Source organism: Pseudophryne corroboree, chromosome 4 (genome assembly GCF_028390025.1).
Source record: "Pseudophryne corroboree isolate aPseCor3 chromosome 4, aPseCor3.hap2, whole genome shotgun sequence".
Lineage (NCBI taxonomy): Eukaryota > Metazoa > Chordata > Amphibia > Anura > Myobatrachidae > Pseudophryne > Pseudophryne corroboree.
Window position 1 is genome coordinate 486,953,411 of NC_086447.1, and position 23,437 is coordinate 486,976,847.

Here is a 23,437-nt window from a genome sequence, read left to right on the forward strand (position 1 = left end):
GGTGGACTTTCCCATCGGATCCCTTCTGGGAGAGAACAGCTCCAACCCCAACTGTAGAGGCATCTACCTCCAACTCGAACGGTCTGTTGACATCTGGCTGAGACAGCACTGGAGCAGACATAAAGGCTAGCTTGATCTTCTGGAAGGCTGCCAAGGCTTCTTCTGACCAGTTGGAATGGTCTGCCCCTTTCCGAGTCAGGTTGGTAATAGGAGCGATGAGAGTGGAGAATCCTCGAATAAATTTTCTATAGTAGTTGGCGAAACCCAGGAACCGCTGGATAGACTTGAGAGAATTTGGAATGGACCAATTGGCAATAGCTTCCAATTTTGTCGGGTCCATCTGAAGATCCGATCCGGAAATTATATAACCCAGGAAGGGTATAGAGGGAACTTCAAAGGTGCATTTAGATAGTTTCCCGTAGAGCCGGTTCTCACGAAGACGTCGGAGAACTTCACAGACTTGTAGACGATGAGATGGAAGGTCTTGGGAGAAGATAAGGATATCATCTAAGTAAACAACGAGGTACTTATACAGGACATCACGAAAGATTTCGTTCACAAAGTGTTGGAACACTGCTGGAGCATTACTCAACCCAAATGGCATTACCAGGTATTCATAATGGCCATCTCGAGTGTTGAAAGCTGTCTTCCACTCGTCACCACTCCGGATTCTGATGAGATTATAGGCACCGCGGAGATCTAACTTGGTGAAGATGCGGGCTCCTTTAACTCTGTCAAATAATTCGGTAATGAGTGGTAATGGATAACTATTCTTGATGGTAATGTCATTGAGACCCCGATAGTCAATGCATGGACGCAGTCCTCCATCCTTCTTTTTAACAAAGAAGAAACCTGCACCAGCGGGTGATGATGACGGACGGATGAATCCCTTCTGAAGATTCTCTCTGATGTAATCACTCATCGCCTCAGTTTCAGGAACAGACAACGGGTAGGTGCGCCCCCTAGGTGGCTTCTTGCCAGGAAGGAGATCGATGGGACAATCCCATTCCCTATGGGGCGGCAGGATATCAGCAGCCTTTTCACAGAAGACGTCTGAGAAGTCTTGATAAGCTGCTGGGAGACTTGACTGTGTCTTTACTTCGGTAGACTTTATGGGACACACTTGGGCTAAGCAGGATTGATGACAATGTGAACCCCATGAGGTAAGCTGCAACGTTGACCAGTCAAACTGTGGATTATGTAGCTGGAGCCAGGGCATGCCCAAGACAATCTCCTGGGTGGCTTGAGGGATGACCAGGAACTTAATCAGTTCAGAATGGAGAAATCCAACTCCCAGAACCACTGGGGCAGTTTGATGAGAAATGTTCCCCTTGGAGATTCGACTACCATCCACAGCAGTGATGTAAACTGGACAAGAAAGTTCACAGGTAGATAGGCAAAATTTGTTTACCGCAGCTTGGGTGATAAAGTTTCCTGCAGCACCGCAGTCCACTAATGCTGACGCAGACTGGAGCCCAACTGAAGTCTCTAGCGTCACTGGAAGGATGAGGTCTTGTTGAGAAGGAGCTTGACTGAAAGATCCTAACTTGACTCCTCCCTTACAAGTCAGGATCTGGCGTTTCCCGAACGCACCGTGCAGGAGTTAATCTGATGGCCCGCAGCAGCACAGTATAGGCAGAGTCTCTCACGTATTCTTCTTGCCCGCTCTTCAGGAGTTAGGCGGGACCTATTTATCTGCATAGGCTCGTCAGAAGAGGGAGACTGGAACTGTACAGAAGGTATGAACCTTGATCTGCGTGGCTCACTCCGAGCGCGTTCATTATTGCGTTCGCGGATGCGAGAGTCCAACTTAATGCACAGGGAGATCAAATCAGACAGTTGAACAGGAATGTCACGGGTCGCCAGTTCATCCTTGATCCGATCCGAGAGTCCGTGCCAGAAAGCTGCTACCAGAGCTTGGTTGTTCCACTGAATCTCTGCAGCCAACGTCTGGAACTGGATGACATATTGTCCCATGCTTCGGGTACCTTGACGAAGTTGGATCAGGTCTGCCGAAGCTGATGTTGCACGACCAGGCTCGTCAAAGATCCGTCTGAAGGTTGACACGAAGTCTGTGTAGTTGTTAATCAGAGGGTCAGCACGTTCCCACAGAGGAGACACCCAACTCAGAGCAGATCCAGAGAGTAAGGAGATGATGTAGGCAACCTTGGATCTTGGCGTGGGGAAATTATGTGGCAATAACTCAAACTGTATTTCACATTGGTTGAGAAACCCGCGACATAACTTTGGACTGCCATCATACTTGCTCGGCACGGGCAGGTGCAGACGTGACACTGGAGCTGATGCAGCCGGCATAGAAGAACTCACAGCACTGGCAGGTGCTGGAGTAACAGGAACAGTAGGAGAGAGTACACTAGGCAGGGATTGCTGTAGTGTATCTAATCGGGAGGACATCCCTTGCAGGAATTGAAGCATCTGCTGCTGCGCAACCTCTTGACCATCCAGACGGGAGACCAGATTTTGCAAGGCCTCTGACCCCACACTCCGTCCACCATCCGAGTCCATCGATCCTGGACTTACTGTCAGATTGTGTTTGGGCTGTGTCCCCGGAGGGGGCGCTAGTGGGTCAGTGGAGGTAGATGGGAGAAAACGAGGAGGCTGGATAACGTTCCTGCGCATGAGCGCAATGGTATTTTATTTGGCAGATGATATAATACAGAATGGTAGCAGAAACAATAATAACAGATGAATAAAGTCAATCACTCAGTATGATAACTGAAAGTCTATGGCAATGGATGACAGATGACTTGAGAAAATAATATCCGGTAATATATAAACAGAAGAACAAGTGCTTGTGAAATGGTTCTGGTTTGGAAACCAGTGCAGGTTTTAAAACAGGAAACTTAGGCAGCAAGGTGGAAATGGCAAACCTGAGCAGAGGCAGGAGTCTGACTTCACAGTGCAGGTGATGAGGCACTGGCAGCAGCAAGCTGTATCACAGGTGGAGGAATGAAACACACCTGGAGTCAGTCTTCAACTGCAGGCTGAAGCACACAAGGTGGTGATGAGTGTGAAGCCTTGTTTGCAGGTTGCAGGTATTGCTGGGCCTTGAAGTTCCACGGAGCTGTGCAGAGTAACCAGGAGTACAAGTTCTTAACCAGAGAACCAGGAACACAGGAGGAACAGGAACAGATCCTTTCTCATGGGTCGCTGGAGTGACACAAAGTCCAGGATGCCTGCAGACTGATCCTGCAGTCTCTTATGTACCCCATGGTGCACAGGGATTGGGTGAGTGAAGGAAAGTGGGTGCGGCCAAGCACCGGATTGGCCGCAGTATACTGGCTGTTTGCAGACTGTCATGGCGGCGCCCACGCCGCGGCCTAGCGGGGACGCGGCGCGCTACACGCCCGCCGTCTCAGGAGCGCCCCCAGGCCCTTGATGATGTCCCATGGCAGGGGCATAGGTGACAGGTTACCGCAGGGAGCCAGGACGGAGTCCGCAGCGGCGGACGGATGTCAGCCTGGTAAGTCGATTCCTGACACAGCGTCTCTGTGAGGAGAAAATGGCGCTGAAATGAGCTGTGAGGGGGAAGCCCCGCCCCCTTAATGGCACGCTTCTGCCTTGCTATTACTTACAAATATTTATACTGGCGGGGGTTAAATATAGTGCCCATGCACTTATATAGTCTAGTGCCAGTCTATGTTGAGGATTTATATGCTGCCCTGGGCGTCTCCCCCCCCCCCCCCACACGCCCTGCACCCGACAGTGCCTGTGTGTGTGGGAGCATGGCGCACAGCGCGGCCACTGTGCGGTACCTCAAAGCCGTCATTGAAGTCTTCTGATCTTCTTCTACTCACCTGTCTTCTGACTTCTGGCTCTGCAAGGGGGTGTGACGGCGCGGCTCTGGGAACGAGCATCTAGGCGTACCTAGCGATCAGACCCTCTGGAGCTAATGGTGTCCAGTAGCCCAAGAAGCAGAGCCTTGAAACTCACAGAAGTAGGTCTGCTTCTCTCCCCTCAGTCCCACGATGCAGGGAGCCTGTTGCCAGCAGGTCTCCCTGAAAATAATAAACCTAACATAAAGTCTTTTCAGAGAAACTCAGTAGAGCTCCCCTGTGTGTGACCAGTCTCACTGGGCACAGAATCTCCACAGAGTCTGGAGGAGGGGCATAGAGGGAGGAGCCAGTTCACACCCATTCAAATTCTTGAAGTGTGCCCATGTCTCCTGCGGATCCCGTCTATACCCCATGGTATAGGACGTATGAGAAATAAATGTTACTTCAATGCTGAGTGATTGCCGTAGGCAACTTCTCCACTGGCTCACTTCTCCACACTTTTCACTGCTTCATAAATAGACCCCTTAGAAGTTCACTGTGGCCAGCAGTGGTTAGGACAGCAGGACAGTATCTGATTAGTGGGACCGTCCCGCTAAAATGAGGACAGTTGAGAGGTATGCACAATACATATTTAAGCCATATATATGCGTCCCAATATATGACAGTACCCATTAACCCGCCCCCACACACACAACACATTCACTAGCAGCTTCTCCTGATGTCTATGTGGGCAGGGTCTTGCCCGGCTGTCGGGATCCTGGCGCCCAGCATACCGGCGCTGGGATCCTAACTGGCATATTACTACAAAAGAGCCCCTTGCAGGCTCGCTGCGGGCACGGTGGCACGCTATGCTCTTTAATAAGTAGGCAAGTGTGCTTACAACAAGGAAATTGCTTTCTAAATCTTTTTAGGAACTACCATACAGCTCATTGCTCAAGGAGACCGTTCTGTGAGGCACACAAGAGGGATATCAAACGCAGCCAGTGTTGCCAACTATTAAATGAAAAACAAGCAACCGATTACTAAAAAATAAGCCCAAAACAAGCCCAAACACTTCCTAAAAAGCTGCCAAAAAAGCCCAACTTAACTTTTTGGTTTCCTAATTATTCCTAATTATAATTATTAGAGCTATGTCTGGCTGCTGGATGGACTGAAGATAAGTTCTGGAACTTGAAGTCAAGTGGATAGCGTTCAGTTTCTTTAACTTTTTCTTCTGGTATGTGGTTCTCTAGTCGGGATGGTAATGATATCCCAGCGGATGGGATGCCAGCTGTCAATATACCAACAGCGGCATCCCGGCCACCAGAATACCGGCAGTGGGGCAAGCGCAAAGAGTGCGGTCGCCACGGCGCGGTGGCTCACTGCACTCACCACTGGTTTTATTGTCACTCTATGGGTGTCGTGGACACCCACGAGTAAGAAAACCTGTGGCGAGCGCTGTCGGCATTCCCGTCTGTCAGGATTTTGGCATCAGGATCCTTAATGCCGGAATCGCGACAACCAGGGTAACTACATCCCCTCTAGTAGGTGGTAGATATTATGGGACTTATTCAGACCCTGACACAGACTGATTTTCAGCCATCTGCGCATGCTATCATGATAAAAAAGGATAATTCGCACACAGCGCCAATAGTTAATTGCAGCTTTAGTAAGCCTAAACGAGGCTCTTCACTAGTCTCAGGATAGTCAAACACACAGAAAATATAGGTATACCAATAGCGCTATTAACACATGTTCACATACATTTGAGATATCTTACATCAAATAGAGTTTTCTATCTGAGACACAAGCACATTTCCGATCTGTGGTCTGTTACTCACAGTATTCCTTCGGCCAAGCTGAAATAGAAAACTCTATTTGATGGAAGATATCTCAAATGTATGTGAACATGTGTTAATAGCGCTATTGGTATACCTATATTTTCTGTGTGTTTGCGCATGCTATCATGATTGATCGCATCCTGGAAGGATGCATTCACATCATTCGCATCATAATGGACAGGCGACGGGTGTCTGTGGGCAGTGTTGTGACATTGTGGGGGGGGGGAGTGTCACAGTAAACACAGACGTGTCATGGCTGTTTTACGGGCCAGCCAATGATGTTGCCTGCGTTTCCTGCGATTGGAAACATGGCGGCGGTGCCCCTGTTTATACAGCTGTGCTGCATAGACAGGGGTCAATCACTATTTGAATTGCGATTGCATTGCGGGGCAGCACCACACATGCTGGGTGGCTTTGCCCTGTTCTGGGCAGCCCCCAGCGTGCAATTTTGGTGGTCGCAGATTTTGCTAAAATAGCAAAATCTGCGACAAACTCTGAATAACCTCCTATTCTTGCAGAAAAGCACTTGCTTACTATCATTTTTTTTCACTGTCACTTCACAGCCATTTGACACTATTTAAGACCCCCAATTCATCTATTCATCCACAGCTTCTCACCTATGTCTTTCTGGGTATCTGTGTTGAATGACTGTATGAATGACTACCTCTGATGGGCGGTGTCAGTGGTACCTTTAAATATAAAATTAAAAAAAAGCCGAGCAACAAAAAAAATTATAAGCCCAAAAACAAGCATCAAAAAAATTAAGCAATTTATAATAATAATAAAAAAAAAAAAAAAAACAAGCCCAATTTCGCTTGTTATAAGCTGAATTGGCAACTATGACAGCATCCACTCTTTGCACAGGTAACTCAGCTCCCAGCCCCTCCCTCTGAGCGCCAATAACAGTGACCAGGTAACATAACACTAGCTAGTAACAGTGCCAGGGCCCGCCCAGTCATGTGGCCAACAGGGCGCAAGCGCGGTCGCTGCGGCATCTAGGCTGGTCTGGCTGGAGGCGGTGGCGCGGCTCAGTACACTTGTTCCAAGGGACTTGGTCAAAGTTTTAAGGGACCAGTAACGTGCAGCCCCCCGGACAGGTGAGTTATCCCCGGACAGTGAACAGCTCGGATGCACCGCTCCGTACCCCGGTTTAAAGCTACCTTCCCACCCCAATATCACAGTAGTGAGTGTACGCGTAGTGCGCCGCCGTTACTATGGTAACCAGTGACGCTGCCATGCTGCGTTCATGTACCGTGCAGTTCTCATGTCACGTTACATTACATACAGTATTCATGTGTATGAGATACTCTACATGCACACCGCACCTATAGTGTATTGTGACTGGGAATTGTTTCCAAGTGACAGTTTAATCGCTCATTGCCAACCTGTCCTTTATAAAATAAGTCTTATAAATGTGTTTATACAGAAGGTACCTTCTGCTCTGTGTCCTATACTTGTGTGCTGCACTCTCCAGTGGTTTTCCTTTTCAAGCTCAACATCATAGTTACATTTATATACTTGCTGTCCCTGTGCTGTCTTGCTGCACCTCATTATATGTTTTGAAAATAATTCAACATACACATTTGTACAGAGATTTAGTTTGTGGCACATTCACCAAGATCCTATAATTATTAAGGAGCGCTTTTATCTTCACAGTGCCCATACTTGACATGATGCCATTTTGTAGTTCTCGTTATTTGCATTATGCCACTTTGTGGTGCTGTGCCCTTAGAACACATTATTGCCACTTTGTAGTGCTCTTAGTACGCATTATGCCACTCTTGTGGTTCCTCTTAGATCACATGCCTCTTTGTGGTGCCCTCAGCACATGTTATGCCACATTGTAGTGCCCTAATATTACATTATGCCACTTTGTATGTAAAGCTGAATGGGCTACGCTTATTGACCAAACAAGGCACAGTGCCACAGAGATGAATTTTAATACTTTAAGTATTCACAGAACTGTAGATTTTGTACAATCCTTGCTGGATTCTTGTACTTGTATGCACAGCCGAAGAGAATTTTATACAATTAAAGGTGTATATGAAATCTAAATAAAATTTCTGTATGTATGCAAAATTTGTTTCATGCACAAAATTCTTAAAAATAATGTATAAAATGACCTTCAGGCTGTGTGTATAAAGTGTATATGAAACAAAAATGCATTCTGTGCTTAGACTTGTGTCCAGTCCCCAATATGTCTCATTATGGTTTACAAATATTCCAAAATACGTAAAAATCTGATATCCAAAATACTTCTGGTCCTCAGCATTTTGTATTGTCCATTTTCCTGAAAATGATGTATGATGCGTTTACAGATGATAAACATTTAAAATAAAGTAACCCAGTATTAGCAAAGATGGATTCGGACGGCAAATATGGAAACATATGAAGCATGAAGAAAACATGTTGCCTCCTCTTGGGCCATAAAGGCAGTGTCCTCAATTGAGCTGATTAACACATACTGTATGCAACTTTGGGTGTTACACTATTTTATGTATCATTACAAAACTGATTTTTCTTATGTAAAATTTTACTGGTCACTCCCTAATTTTTGTCTTTAGCTATCCTTTTATTGATTGGGTAATGTCCTGGTAACATAAAGGAAAGTTAAAATAAGGTTTTACAGTACTGTTGGTACAGTAATGCTATTTTCAGGAATTGCCCATGATTGCTCTGTTGTACAGCTCTAAAGGTGTATACACACTTGCCGAGAAAATGAACAACGTCGCTCATTTCCACCCTTCCTGAGCGACGTCGTTAATTTTCTCGGCAAGTGTGTATGCCAGCAGGGAGGAGCGATGCGCGGCCCCGCGGGTTGTTAATGACCCTCGCTGTCGGCCGTGCATGCAGCTCAATTTAGACTGTCATCTAAGAGCTGCCTGCCCGGCCCGGCCGCTGTGTGACGTCACTGTGCGATATGGGGCCTAATTCAGATCTAATCGCAGCAGCAAATTTGTTAGCTAACGGACAGAACCATGTTCACTGTGGGGGGGGGGGCAAATGTAACATGTGCAGAGAGAGTTAGATTTGGATGGGGTTTGTTCAAACTGAAATCTAAACTGCAGTGTAAAAATAAAGCAGCCAGTGTTTATCCTGCACAGAAACGATATAACCCACCCAAATCTATCTCTCTCTGCACATGTTATATCTGACCCCCTGCAGTGCACATGGCTTTGCCCAACTGCTAACAAATTTGTTGCTACAATCAGATCTGAATTAGGCCCTTGGTCATCATATCGCTCAGTGTGTATGCACTACCGCTGACCACCCGGGAGGGGGAAACAGTAGGCGATGTCGCTCATAGAGCACGACGCCTAGTGTGTACCCACCTTTAGATAATCTTCTGAGAAGTATCTTTGTTTTCTTTTCATTGATAATGCCTCTCTGCTTACTGTTGAAGGGTGGGTGGGGAACATTGGTAAGGAGCTGTACAGCACTGCTTAGTATGTTGGCACTATGTAAATGAAGGACAATTATAGTTTATTCTGACCATGTCTTTTAATTTATTCTTAGGTAGTTATTTTTCTGATGGTATCACTTGTAACTGAAACAAAAGAGATGTATCCTCTACGTGATAAGAAAACTGACCCTTTTTATAAACCGCCCACATCTGTACAAAAGACAAGTGCTGAAATAATTAATGAAGCAAGACATTCTCTCCGAACTTTGACAACCAAAAGGCCTTTTACACCAAGAGAGGATCAAAGAAAGTTATTTGGACCCTTATCTTCCAGGACATCAGACAACAGGCCACCTTCCTCATTTAGGTATGGTGAGTGTGTATATGTACTGTATATGTATGGTATGTATATATAAATATCTATTGAATAAGCTGACGACGACCGTCTAAATATCAACCTTTCTGTATCAAACTTATTTATCTCATATAAATAAAATAAGTGGGCAGGAAAAGGTTAAGCATTCCACGATAAGGTGTATTCAATAGTTGTTAGAAGCTGCCGTCTTGTCGGAAAGACGGCAGCTTCTGACAGGTTTAGGTTGGAAGGCGTTTCGACCTATTTAATAGGGGGCCGTTTTTTCTGACAAGTATTCCCGACTTGTCGGAATGCACACTAGGATCTGCGTATATTGTTGGAAGCGTGACAGGTTTTAGCCCTGTTTCTGATAATGTCAATCTGACTTTAAAAAAAGTCGGATTTCCATTGTCGGGACCGGGCAAAACCTGTCGCTGCTGCTGTGTACAGAGGCTGGATGCGTGCTGCTGCAGTACAGGAGGCAAAGACCATAAAGCTTATGGGTTTCCCAGTGTTGGCACTAGCACAAGTTTGCCCCCGGGCAGGACCTCACCACACAGCGCCAGCAGCAAGTGCAGCACGCTGGGGGAAACTGGGTCCCGCTGTCATCAGCCTCCACTCACTCCCTCACCCCGGGGTGGGCGGAGCCGGACACAGGCGTCCCGAACACACAGCAGTAGCGCTGCCGCCGCCGCACGGTCTCCGGGACTAGCACATCATATACCCCCATCTGTGTCAGAGCAGCGGCCAGTGCTCGGGGTGTGTGGGGCTACTGTATGCCCTGCTGCAGTCTGTGCCGCTGCCACTTCTCTGTGCAGGCAGTGCCCCGTTTCCATGTCATTCCGACTTGTGTCAGAACATCGGCCAGTGCTGGGGGTGTGTGGGGCTACTGTATGCCCCGCTGCAGTCTGTGCCTCTGCTTCTCCGTGCAGGCAGTACCCCATTTCCATGTCATTCCGTCTTTAAAAAATGTCGGAATGACATTGTCGAGAATGGCCAAATCCTGTTGGATTTGGCTGTTCATTAAATAGTGCATTGTGGGATCCTTTCCGACAATGCTTGTCGGAAAGGATCCAACTTGAATTGAATATACCCCTAAATGTACATATGTAGAACACCAAATATAGACAGATCTAAGTTTTTTTTTTTTTTTAAGCACACAATTGTTTATTATAATTTATTTATATAGCACTAACATATTCTGTTACTAATTACATCTGTGATTCTCCCATCCCATGTTAAGGTCTCTTCTTCCTGACAGAAGTTCTCTTGTCTAACTGATCCGGTGCACTGATAGGGCATATCTGATCCACATATACAGCATACTTGGCAGGAGATTCTGCTGCCACTGCAACTCTCATACAGCATGTTGTCACCACAGCTCTCGTAAAACCATTGTGGTCATGATTTCATCTGGAGGAGAGGGGAGGGGTAGCTTCTGAAAAACTGGCATATACAGATGTATCCACCGTTATCTTGAGTTGTTTTCTGTGCCTAGTCACAACATGACTTATTAGCATAAACCCTTCAGCTATTGGTGGTCATTCCGAGTTGTTCGCTCGGTAATTTTCTTTGCATCACAGCGATTTTCCGCTAATTGCGCATGCGCAATGTTCGCACTGCGAATGCGCCAAGTAAATTTGCTATGCAGTTAGGAATTTTACTCACGGCATTACAAGGTTTTTTCTTCGTTCTGGTGATCGTAATGTGATTGACAGGAAGTGGGTGTTTCTGGGCGGAAACTGGCCGTTTTATGGGTGTGTGTGAAAAAACGCTGCCGTTTCTGGGAAAAACGAGGGAATGTCTGAAGAAACGGGGGAGTGTCTGGGCGAACGCTGGGAGTGTTTGTGACGTCAAACCAGGAACGAAACTGACTGAACTGATCGCAGTTGCCGAGTAAGTGTGGAGCTACTCAGAAACTGCTAAGAAGTGTCTATTCGCAATTCTGCTAATCTTTCGTTCGCAATTTTACTATGCTAAGATTCACTCCCATTAGGCGGCGGCTTAGCGTGTGCACAGCTGCTAAAAGCAGCTTGCGAACGAACAACTCGGAATGAGGGCCATTGTTCTCAACTGCAATTCAATACAGAGAATAATACAGCAGGGGATTAAGTCATTACAGCAGGGGATTAAATCTGACTGGCCAGTCACAGTTAATCCTATTAACCGACAAGATAAATGTGGATACATCTGTACTACGATTTCTTTTATTTATTTAATTTCTTTAAATCTTTTCAATAATGAATCCTGTATGTAGCCAGCATTAACATGACTTTATTTACAGTCCTTTTTATGAAAATAGTAGCACAGAACTTCTATATTATAGTGCTGTAGCTCAACACCGGGGGCGGGATGTAATGCCGCCTGAGTTCGGCAGCCGTGCGGGATGCCAGCCAAACTCGGACGTTTTTTAAAGGGGCAATCACTTACAAGGCATGGTTTTGCCTTGTAAGTGATGCCCCTTTAAAACAACATTCCGCATGACCGCCGAACTCTGGCAGCATTACATCACGCCCCTTGTTCTAGCCTAATCAAAAGTGAGTTTAAATCACAATGTCCTCTACAACCCTCCTGTATCCCGACTGCCCCAGCAGGAATCCGGACTGCGCATACGCTAACCTGGATGTGGCAGATGAGACCCAGATGGCAGGATGTCACAATGCGTGCTGATAAAGGAGGCCGAGTCTGGGCTGGTGGAGGCTGGTTACCCCTGGGAGGAGCAGGACGAGGGCTGCAGCAGCCTCAGCTTATAGGCTCCGGGGCCTCTGTGGCCTTTTCAGGCAGGATGTGGTCGTGGAGGATGATGAGTCCTGGTGTGAATAAGAGAAGAGGAGCCAAGACCCAGGCAACTGAGCTGTCATGGTTACCACACACTGCCAGGATGTGCACTGCTCTGCTCCCATCATCCCTCTGCAATGACAGTCTGTTCCCCACTCACCCCTCTGTGATGTCAGACTGTGCCCTACTCACCCTTCTCTGATGCCAGGCAGTGCACCACCAACCACCCCCATCCCCCATAATGCCAGACTGTGCACCACTACAACTTACCACCCTTCCTGAAATGTCTGGTATATTCAGGGCCAGACCAAGCTTAATATTTCTCTTAGAGGTTGCTGGGGACTCCGTAAGGACCATGGGGTATAGACTGGCTCAGCAGGAGATATGGGCACCTAATAGAACTTTCTAGTATGGTGTTCACTGGCTCCTCCCTCTATGCCCCTCCTCCAGACCTCAGTTAGATCCTGTGCCCAGAGGAGATAGGGTGCATTACAGGAGCTCTCCTGAGTTTTCTGTAAAAATAATTTTGTTAGGTTTTTTATTTTCAGGGAGCTCTGCTGGCAACAGACTCCCTGCATCGTGGGACTGAGGGGAGAGAAGCAGACCCACTTCTTAAGAGTTAAGGGCTCTGCTTCTTAGGCTACTGGACACCATAAGCTCCAGAGGGAGTCGGAACACAGGTCTCACCCTAGGGGTTCGTCCCGGAGCCGCGCCGCCATCCTCCTCACAGATGCCGGAAAAAAGAAGCCGGGTGAGTATGACAGATCATAAGAAGACGTCAGGTGGCAGAAGACTTCAGATCTTCATGAGCTGCGCGCCATTTACACACACACACGCTCCACATTTACACACACACATGGCACTGATGGGTGCGGGGGGGGGAGGGGCCTGGGCAGCAATAAACCTAGTTTTTAGGCAAGAAGCATGTAGTTAAACTACGAATTCCCGCCATTTTTTTTAAAATATCGAGCGGGACCGAAGCCCGCCGCGTGAGGGGGCGGAGCTTGATCCCTCAGCACTAACCAGCGCCATTTTCTCCACAGAGGCTGCAGAGAACGCTGGCTCCCCGGACTCTCCCCTGCTGAGCATCAGAGGGCTGAAAATAAGAGAGGGGGGCACATATTTAAAGCGCAGTTAGTGGGGAATTCTGTATACATTTTATATGTAAAAGCGCTATCTGGGGTTTTTTCCCTGGGTCAGTTGGCGCTGGTGTGTGCTGGCATACTCTCTCTCTGTCTCTCCAAAGGGCCTACTTTGGGGAATTGTCCCCTTATAGTTATATCCCAGTGTGTGTGTGGGGTGTCGGTACATGTGTCGGCATGTCTGAAACTGAAGGCTTATCCAAAGAAGAGGTGGAACAGATGAGTGGTGTGTCTCAGTCGGCGGTGCCGACTCAGGATTGGATGAATATGTGGCATATGTTAAATGCTAGTGTAGCTTCACTGCATGAAAGACTGGACAAAGCAGAGTCCAGAGCGTCGGCAGGTAATCAATCTACAGATTGTGCCAACTCACAGGACCCGTCGGGGTCTCAAACGTCCCTTCTCACAAATAAGGGACACAGATACCGACACGGACTCTGATTCCAGTGTCGACTATGATGAAGCAAGGTGGCACCCCAGGGTGACAAAAAGTATTCTGTGCATGATTATTGCAATAAAAGATGTGTTACATATCACTGATGAGCCCTCGGTGCCCGACACGAGGATACACATGTTTAAGGGAAAGAAACAGGTTATAAACTTTCCTCCTTCCCATGAAATTAATGAGTTATGTGAAAAAGCTTGGGAAACTCCAGATAAGAAACTGCAGATTCCCAAAAGGGTTCTTATGGCGTACCCTTTCCCTACACAGGACAGGGTACGTTGGGAATCCTCTCCCACAGTGGACAAAGCCTTAACACGCCTTTCCAAGAAGGTGGCGCTACCGTCCCCTGACACAGCGGCCCTCAAGGACCCTGCGGACCGCAGGCAAGAGACTACACTAAAGTCTATCTACACTTATACTGGTACTTTGCTTAGACCGGCAATTGCGTCGGCATGGGTATGTAGTGCAGTAGCAGCTTGGACAGATACACTGTCGGCTGACCTTGATACCCTAGATAAGGATACAATTTTGTTAACATTAGCTCATATTAAGGACGCAGTCTTATATATGAGGGACGCTCAAAGAGACATTGGTTTACTGGGTTCAAGAGCCAATGCTATGGCTATTTTCGGCAAGAAGAGCCTTGTGGATCCGCCAATGGACGGGGGATGCAGACTCAAAAAGGCATATGGAGGTTTTACCTTACAAAGGTGATGTATTGTTTGGGGACGGCCTCGCGGACCTGATCTCTACAGCTACCGCGGGTAAGTCAACCTTTTTACCTTTTGTTCCCCAACAGCAAAAGAAACCCCCACAATATCAGATGCAGTCCTTTCGATCGCATAGATCCAGAAGAGGTCGGGGCTCCTCTTTCCTCGCCAGAGGTAAGGGTAGAGGCAAGAGGACACCTGCTGCGGCTGGTTCCCAAGAGCAGAAGTCCTCCCCGGCTTCCGCTAAGTCCACCGCATGACGCTGGGGCTCAGGTGGGGGCACGCCTTCGACTATTCAGCCAAGTCTGGGTTCAGTCAGACGTGGACCCTTGGGTGATAGAAATAGTCTCCCAGGGCTACAAGCTGGAATTCGAAGAGGTGCCCCCATGCCGATTTTTCAAGTCGGCCTTACCAGCTTTTACTCCAGAGCGAGAAGTAGTGCTAGCTGCAATTCAAACGCTGTGTCAACAGCGAGTGATTATCAGGGTTCCCCTGAACCAACAGGGAAAAGGGTATTATTCAACCCTATTTGTGGTCCCAAAGACGGATGGTTCGGTTAGGCCCATTTTAAACCTAAAATCCCTGAACCTGTACCTGAAAAGATTCAAATTCGAGACGGAATCGCTCCGAGCGGTGATAGCTTGCCTGGAAGGGGGGGATTTTATGGTGTTACTGGACATAAAGGATGCTTACCTTCATGTTCCCATATATCCCTCTCATCAGGAGTACCTGAGATACGCGGTACAGGATTGTCATTACCAGTTTCAGACGTTGCCGTTTGGGCTGTCCACGGCCCCGAGGATTTTCACCAAGATGATGGCGGAAATGATGGTGATCCTGCGCAAGCGAGGAGTCACAATTATCTCATACTTGGACGATCTCCTGATAAAAGCGAGATCAAGAGAGCAATTACTGGAGAACGTGGCACTCTCTCAGAGAGTGCTTCAGCAACATGGGTGGATTCTCAATCTACCAAAGTCACAGTTGGTTCCGACAACTCGACTAGCCTTCCTTGGCATGATACTGGACACGGAACAAAAGAAAGTTTTCCTCCTGTTGGAAAAAGTTCAGGACCTCCAGAACATGGTCCGAGAACTACTGAAGCCGAAAAGAGTGTCAGCTCATCAATGCACTCGGGTTCTGGGGAAAATGGTGGCAACTTACGAGGCCATTCCCTTCGGCAGGTTCCATGCAAGGACGTTTCAATGGGATCTTCTGGACAAATGGTCCGGGTCCCATCTACAATTACATCAAAAAATAACACTGTCCCCCAGGGCCAGGGTGTCTCTTCTATGGTGGCTGCAAAGTGCTCACCTTTTAGAGGGTCGCAGGTTCGGCATTCAGGACTGGATCCTGGTAACCACGGACGCGAGCCTCCGAGGATGGGGAGCAGTCACCCAAGGAAGAAATTTTCAGGGACTATGATCAGACCAGTAGTCCTGTCTACACATCAACGTGTTGGAGCTAAGGGCCATATACAACGGCCTTCGACAAGCGGAGATTCTTCTTTGCAACCTACCGGTTCTGATTCAATCAAACAATGTCACAGCAGTAGCTCAGGTGAACTGCCAAGGTGGGACAAGAAGCAGAGTCGTGATGGTGGAAGCCACCAGGATTCTTCGCTGGGCGGAAAATCACGTAAGCGCTCTGTCAGCTGTCTTCATTCCGGGAGTGGACAACTGAGAAGCAGACTTCCTCAGCAGACACGATCTCCATCCAGGAGAGTGGGGACTTTATCAAGAAGTCTTTGCAGAGATAACGGATCTCTGGGGAGTTCCTCAAATAGACATGATGGCGTCACGCCTCAACAAGAAGCTTCGGAAGTATTGTGCCAGGTCCCGGGACCCTCAGGCAATAGCAGTAGACGCTCTGGTAACACCATGGGTATTCCAGTCGGTCTACGTGTTTCCTCCTCTCATCACAAAAGTGTTGAGGATCATAAATCGAAAAAGAGTACAAACAATACTCATTGTTCCAGACTGGCCTCGAAGGGCCTGGTACTCAGATCTTCAGGAGATGCTCATGGAAGGTCCCTGGCCTCTTCCTCTAAGGGAAGACCTGTTACAGTAGGGGCCCTGCATGTTCCAAGACTTACCGCGGTTACGTTTGACGGCATGGCGGTTGAACGCCGGATCCTAGCTGAGAAGGATATTCCGGAGGAGGTCATACCTACTCTAATAAAGGCTAGGAAGGAGGTGACGGTAAAACATTATCACTGTATCTGGCGGAAATATGTCTCTCTTGGTGTGAAACCTACGGAAGATTTCCATCTGGGTCGTTTTCTCCACTTCCTACAGACAGGAGTGGATATGGGCCTAAAGTTAGGCTCTGCTAAAGTACAGATTTCGGCCTTGTCAATATTCTTTCAGAAGGAATTGGCTTCTCTGCCAGAAGTCCAGACGTTTGTAAAAGGAGTACTACACATCCAGCCTCCTTTTGTGCCCCCGGTGGCACCATGGGACCTGAACGTGGTGTTGCAGTTCCTTAAATCACACTGGTTTGAACCCCTTAAAACGGTGGAGTTGAAATTTCTCACCTGGAAGGTGGTCATGTTGTTAGTCTTGGCATCTGCGAGGCGTGTGTCAAAATTGGCGGCCTTGTCTTACAAGAGCCCTTACTTGATTTTTCACGTAGATAGAGCGGAATTGAGGACTCGTCCTCAATTTTTACCCAAGGTGGTGTCTTCATTTCATATGAACCAACCTATTGTGGTGCCTGTGGCTACGAGTGACTTGGAGGATTCCATGTCCCTGGATGTAGTCAGGGCCTTAAAAATTTATGTAGCCAGGATGGCTAGAATTAGGAAAACAGATGCATTGTTTGTCCTGTATGCTGCCAACAAGATTGGCGCGCCTGCTTCGAAGCAGACTATTGCTCGCTGGATCTGTAACACGATTCAGCAGGCTTATGTCACGGCTGGATTGCCGTTGCCGAATTCAGTAAAGGCCCATTCCACTAGGAAGGTGGGCTCTTCTTGGGCGGCTGCCCGGGGCGTCTCGGCATTACAGCTTTGCCGAGCAGCAACTTGGTCGGGGTCAAACACTTTTGCTAAATTCTACAAGTTTGATACCCTGGCTGATGAGGACCTAGCATTTGCTCAGTTGGTGCTGCAGAGTCATCCGCACTCTCCCGCCCGATTGGGAGCTTTGGTATAAACCCCATGGTCCTTACGGAGTCCCCAGCATCTTCTAGGACGTAAGAGAAAATAAGATTTTAAACCTACCGGTAAATCTTTTTCTCCTAGTCCGTAGAGGATGCTGGGCGCCCGTCCCAGTGCGGAAAATCTGCAAGACTTGTATATAGTTATTGCTTACATAAGGGTTATGTTACAGTTAGACTCTGTCTTGGACCGGTACTGTTGTTTGTTCATACTGTTAACTGGTTATGTGTATTCCAGGTTATATGGTATGATTGGTGTGGGCTGGTATGAATCTTGCCCTTAGATTAACAAAATCCTTTCCTCGTGTTGTCCATCTCCTCTGGGCACAGTTGTCTAACTGAGGTCTGGAGGAGGGGCATAGAGGGAGGAGCCAGTGCACACCATACTAGAAAGTTCTTTTAGGTGCCCATGTCTCCTGCGGAGCCCGTCTATACCCCATGGTCCTTATGGAGTCCCCAGCATCCTCTACGGACTAGGAGTAAAAGATTTACCGGTAGGTTTAAAATCTTATTTTTTGGTAAGCAAATATATATTTGGCACCCGTTGATGGGATAAACTTTTTAAAGGGACAGCGTATGCCTAAGATGCGTGCCGTAACAAAGGGGTGTGGTCTCACAAGGAAATGGCAAGCCCACACAATGGTACCCCCAAGAGTACAGTGCAGTGTTGCAAGTAAAAAAAAGTCTTATAGGTACTGTGCTTTTGGCGCGTGCGTAAAAAAAAAAAAAAGTATGGACAAATGCCACATGGGGCGTGGCCAATGAAAATGGGGGCGTTTTACACATATGGTGGGGCCAGATACACATATGCCCCCACAGTACCAGATACACCTCCACCATGCCAGATATGCTCATACAGTGCAAGATGCACAAATGCCCCACTGTGCCAGATGCACAAATGCCCCACAGTGCCAAATGCACAAATGCCACCACTGTGCCAGATACACATATGCCAGATATGCCCCCAGAGTGCCAGACATGCCCCAGCAGTGCAACTCACCATTGTTGCTGCTGCCTGGAGCTGGCACTATCTTCTGCAGCTGCTGCTGGGGAGAGGAGAGCGCAATGCGCGCCCCTCCTGCCCCCCTCTCCTGCCCTCAGTCCTGTCTCCACGTCCTGTTGCGGCGGCATCCTGTATATTAGATCTGGTGCCGGTCCGCGAGCCAATCAGGGCTCGCGGTCAGGCAGCGGCGGCTCCTGATTGGCTGACGGTCCGCGAGCTCTGGCTCATGAACCGGCGTTTCAGCGCACGCTGCCGCCGCCGGACTCGGGGGGCTCGGGCAGGAGAGGAGAGGTGCATGCTGCGCTCTCCTATCTCCAACACCCGGTGTCTGCAAGGTGGCAGTACGGCGTACCGGCTGGGAATTCCTTACCGGTACGCCGTACCGCCATACTTGCAGCACTGGTACATTGAGATAGTGGGTGACAGGGAGATAGTGGTAGACTGGGGGAGGCAGGGGTGAAAGGGAGACAGTGGGTAACTGGGGAGGCAGGGATGACAGAGAGATGGGTGACTGGGGAGACAGGGATGATGGAGATAGTATGTGACTGGAGAGGCAGGGGTGACGGGAACACCATGGGGTAAGTTCCTACCAGGCACCCAGAGGCAAAATAGAGTTGCCCTCACCTGTGTAGAAACTACTGTACACTCCCATGTAGCACCTGTAACAACTACACCGCCATTTAGTACACAAACAAGCACAAATCTATTCTTACCAAGAGAAGACATTCAGCAGCAACTTCTCAGTCAGGATGTGTCGTCTATAGGGGGTGTAGTTTGTAATGATTGACAGGCTGGCACTCCAAGATAAGGTTAGGACCCCAGGAGAGGGCCGGGGTGGCTACCACACTGCCTGTGTGTGCCACAACTGTGATGCTAACAAGCTCAGCAGCTCAGAGTAAATCAGTGGTGCGCAGTGTCTGAGGAGGTCTTAAGTGTAATAAGGACTCCATCCATCCTCTTGTGCCCAGTTAACAGTAAACATCAGAGAGAGCATGTCTGCACTATGTTCCAGCCATTCCTCCTCACTGGCCTGCAGACGCACCCTCTACCCAGGCTGCTTTTGCGGCCTGTTGTGTGTGTGTGTGTGTGTGTGTGTGTGTGTGTGTGTGTGTACATAGAGCCGGTGCAGGCTGCCTCTCTCCTCTGTGCAGCTACAGGGCAAGTTGCCTAGCAGCAAATTTGGCCCTAATAAAATGACAGATCAGCTGGTGCTGCAATTGCCGCCAGCACCGCCATCAGAGTCGCAGCGGTGACCTCACCGCACTTGTTCCTCCAACTGGCCCAGCTCCTCAATGGCAGCTGCTCAGTGCTGCAAGGAGCAGCACAAAGACATCCCCGTGTACAGGAAGCGTTACATAGCTTCCGTTTAGGCTGGTGGGTGGCCAGGCTGCTGGTGCCCCCCTCACTATGGCGCCTTACTCAGCCGCGTAGTCGACGTAATGGTCGGGCCGGCCCTGGGTATATTCCACCACTTACCATCTCTGCTTTTAATGCCAGGCTTTCCACCTTTCTTCAACCACCCTCTTGCATTACCGAGTTGTCCACTTCTCACTCTCCCCTGCCATGTCAAGTGGGGCACCTCTTTCCAGCTGAACCTACTATTACATTCTGACCATTGGGAGGTCTTCGAACGTTCAGCTTAACTTGCTAAATTTATTTTATGCAAATGTATTCTCAATTATCTTTTATTTGTAATTCAGGATTGTTTTATTGAAGCTTTATATTAAGAGCTAGAATATATAAAGACTGTAAAATACATTTAGACAGTAGATATAAGGATATTATTTTGGGTGGAAGGTATGGGTAATACACTTCATCAACCCGAAAACCTGGAATATCCACTTTAAAAAGATAATTGTCCAATAGACGGTACTAATGTAATACAGAACGTTTTACAAAGGGAAAGAGCATTGCTCAAATAACTTTGGGCAGTATACGTTATTGGTCTTTAAATAACACGTTAAAAAACATAATGTGCATGAAATATAACAAGGTGAAGTATGGGCATGCCTGATGCAGTTTGGACACAAGTCAGTTTTGTGGGTGAATCTTGCATGTTTTTGCACAGTGCATGTTTCAGAGCCAAGCATACGCAACTTCAGGTGGTTCTAAGTGGTATACAGCTAAAGGTGGTTACACACTGGCCGTTCTCTTGAACGGCCGCTATATCGCGGGGTCCGTCGGCCAGTGTGTACGGGCTATACGTCTGTGAACTCCGTCGTTCACAAATGTATCGAGTCGGCCCCGTAGCGCAACCAACGGCCAATATATCTACCGATATATTGGCGCGTCGCTGTGTGTGTACGGGCGGTTGGCCGACTGCCCGTACACATGCTGCGGCAGCCAGCAGTGATTGACAGCTGAACTGGGCGGGCGTGTGTATACGCCCGCCCAGTTCATGACGTCAGTCCCCGACTGATCGGGCAGTGTGTATGCACAGCACACTGCCTGATCCGTCCATAGATATATCTGCCGATCAATTGATCGGCAGATATATCTACCAGTGTGTACCCAGCTTTAGGGCCTAATTCAGACCTGATCGCCGCAGCAAATTTGTTCTCTAATGGGCAAAACCATGTGCACTGCAGGGGGGGACAGATATAACATGTGCAGAGAGAGTTAGATTTGGGTGGGGTGTGTTCAGACCGTAATCTAAATTGCAGTGTAAAAATAAAGCAGCCAGTATTTCTGCTGCGGGGTACACTGGGCTCCACAAGGATTGGACAATGGGGTGTAGAGTAGGCTCTTGATCCGAGGCACCAACAGGCTCAAAGCTTTGACTGTTCCCAGAATGCATAGCGCCGCCTCCTATATCACCCCGCCTCCCTGCACAGGAGCTCAGTTTTAGAAGTTGGTGCTGCAGTAAGCAGGCACTTAACAGGGCGGCTGCTCCAGGCAGCCCTAAAAAAAGCTTTTTTGTGAAGAAAAAGTGAAGACTTCAAGGGCAGCAGCGGTGGTAAATGTCAGAAGACATTCACTGATGCTGCTCCAGCTCTCCCCAGCGGCGCTGTACACTCCCGAGCCCTGGTTGCCGGGTACCTACAGCGGAGGCTCCGGTTTTCTTCACGTTGGACACACACGGCTGGGGCTCTCCAGGATCGCGTGGCCGCGCTTCGGGAGGTGGTAAGTGGGTCCCGCTTGCGGGACCCGGTCTTTATCGCGATCCGGCGCGGTCAGTGGGAGGCGGGCCGCGCGCGCTTGGCGGTGGACACTGTGGCAGTACAGGCGGTCCCACTAGATCACCAGGGCATGGGCACAGGTCAGGTTTTCTCTCTAAACCGATTTTTATATTGCCCACAGTACCCCGTGGTTTTGCCAGCAGGGGGATAAGGCTTAGACCTGAAGCCCCTCCCCAGCCCCAGGGCGCCATTTCTAGCAAGTGTTCCCGCCCTGGAGCTGCATCTCTGTCTTTTCCTCACTCCCTATCAGTGTCTGTGGCGCCATTATCCCTCAGCTCACTGTTCCTGGGACTGCTTGGGAAAATCCTCCTATGTAAAGCCACCTGGTTGTCAGTGCTGTGACTTTACATGACACTTAAGTATTCTACCTGCCTTTTTTAGTCAGTGTTAGTTAAGAAAGAGTGCATTTAGTCAGGGTTTTCTAGTACAATTACCCTGTGATATACATCCAGTTCTTACTGTGTACTGTTATATCTATTGTTATATAGCTGTGTAAGCTAGTCCAGTGCAGTATTATTGTCTGTAATAACCTCTGCATTGTACAAACTGTGACTATTTGTGTGTGCATTTGATAGCTGAGTGGTGTCCATTCGTGTCTTTCAGTCAACTTGCTATCCCTATATTCTATAACCTGAGGGGGCTTGGTGCGTCAGGTTTATCTAAATATAGGATTTTCACAAAGATATACTGTATTACGTATTTCTCTGACGTCCTAAGTGGATGCTGGGGACTCCGTCAGGACCATGGGGAATAGCAGCTCCGCAGGAGACAGGGCACAAAATTAAAAGTTTGACCACTAGGTGGTGTGCACTGGCTCCTCCCCCTATGACCCTCCTCCAAGCCTCAGTTAGGTTTTTGTGCCCGGCCGAGAAGGGTGCAATCTAGGTGGCTCTCCTAAAGAGCTGCTTAGAATAAAAGTTTGTTAGGTTTTTTATTTTCAGTGAGTCCTGCTGGCAACAGGCTCACTGCAACGCGGGACTAAGGGGAGAAGAAGCGAACTCACCTGCGTGCAGGATGGATTGGCTTCTTAGGCTACTGGACACTAGCTCCAGAGGGACGATCACAGGTACAGCCTGGATGGGTCACCGGAGCCGCGCCGCCGGCCCCCTTACAGATGCTGAAGAGAGAAGAGGTCCAGAAATCGGCGGCTGAAGACTTCCCAGTCTTCTTAAGGTAGCGCACAGCACTGCAGCTGTGCGCCATTGCTCTCAGCACACTTCACACCGCGGTCACTGAGGGTGCAGGGCGCTGGGGGGGGGGGGGGGGCGCCCTGGGCAGCAATGTAATTACCTTTACTGGCTAAAAATACATCACATATAGCCCCTGGGCTATATGGATGTATTTAACCCCTGCCAGGATTACAGAAAAAAACGGGAGAAGAACCCGCCGTGAAGGGGGCGGGGCCTATCTCCTCAGCACACGGCGCCATTTTTCCCACACAGATCCGCTGGTGGGAAGGCTCCCAGGCTCTCCCCTGCACTGCACTACAGAAACAGGGTTAAAACAGAGAGGGGGGCCATTTTTTGGCGATATTATTATATATTAAGCTGCTATAAGGGAAAACACTTACTATAAGGTTGTCCCTGTATAATTATAGCGCTTTGGTGTGTGCTGGCAAACTCTCCCTCTGTCTCCCCAAAGGGCTA

The 23,437-nt window shown here is 48.5% G+C and overlaps 1 protein-coding gene across 5 annotated transcripts in view; it reads left to right on the top strand.

Annotated features, from left to right (window-relative positions):
* Positions 1-23,437, top strand: part of ARMC2 (armadillo repeat containing 2) — a 502,181-nt gene that overhangs the window by 207,231 nt on the left and 271,513 nt on the right. For 4 of the 5 annotated variants that reach the window (XM_063917083.1, XM_063917082.1, XM_063917081.1 and 1 more), the window contains one exon: positions 9,134-9,387. In XM_063917083.1, coding sequence (XP_063773153.1) covers positions 9,134-9,387 — 254 coding nt within the window. Of the gene's footprint in view, positions 1-6,562; positions 6,715-9,133; positions 9,388-23,437 lie in introns of those variants that run through there. The other variant, XM_063917084.1, reaches the window with a different exon arrangement.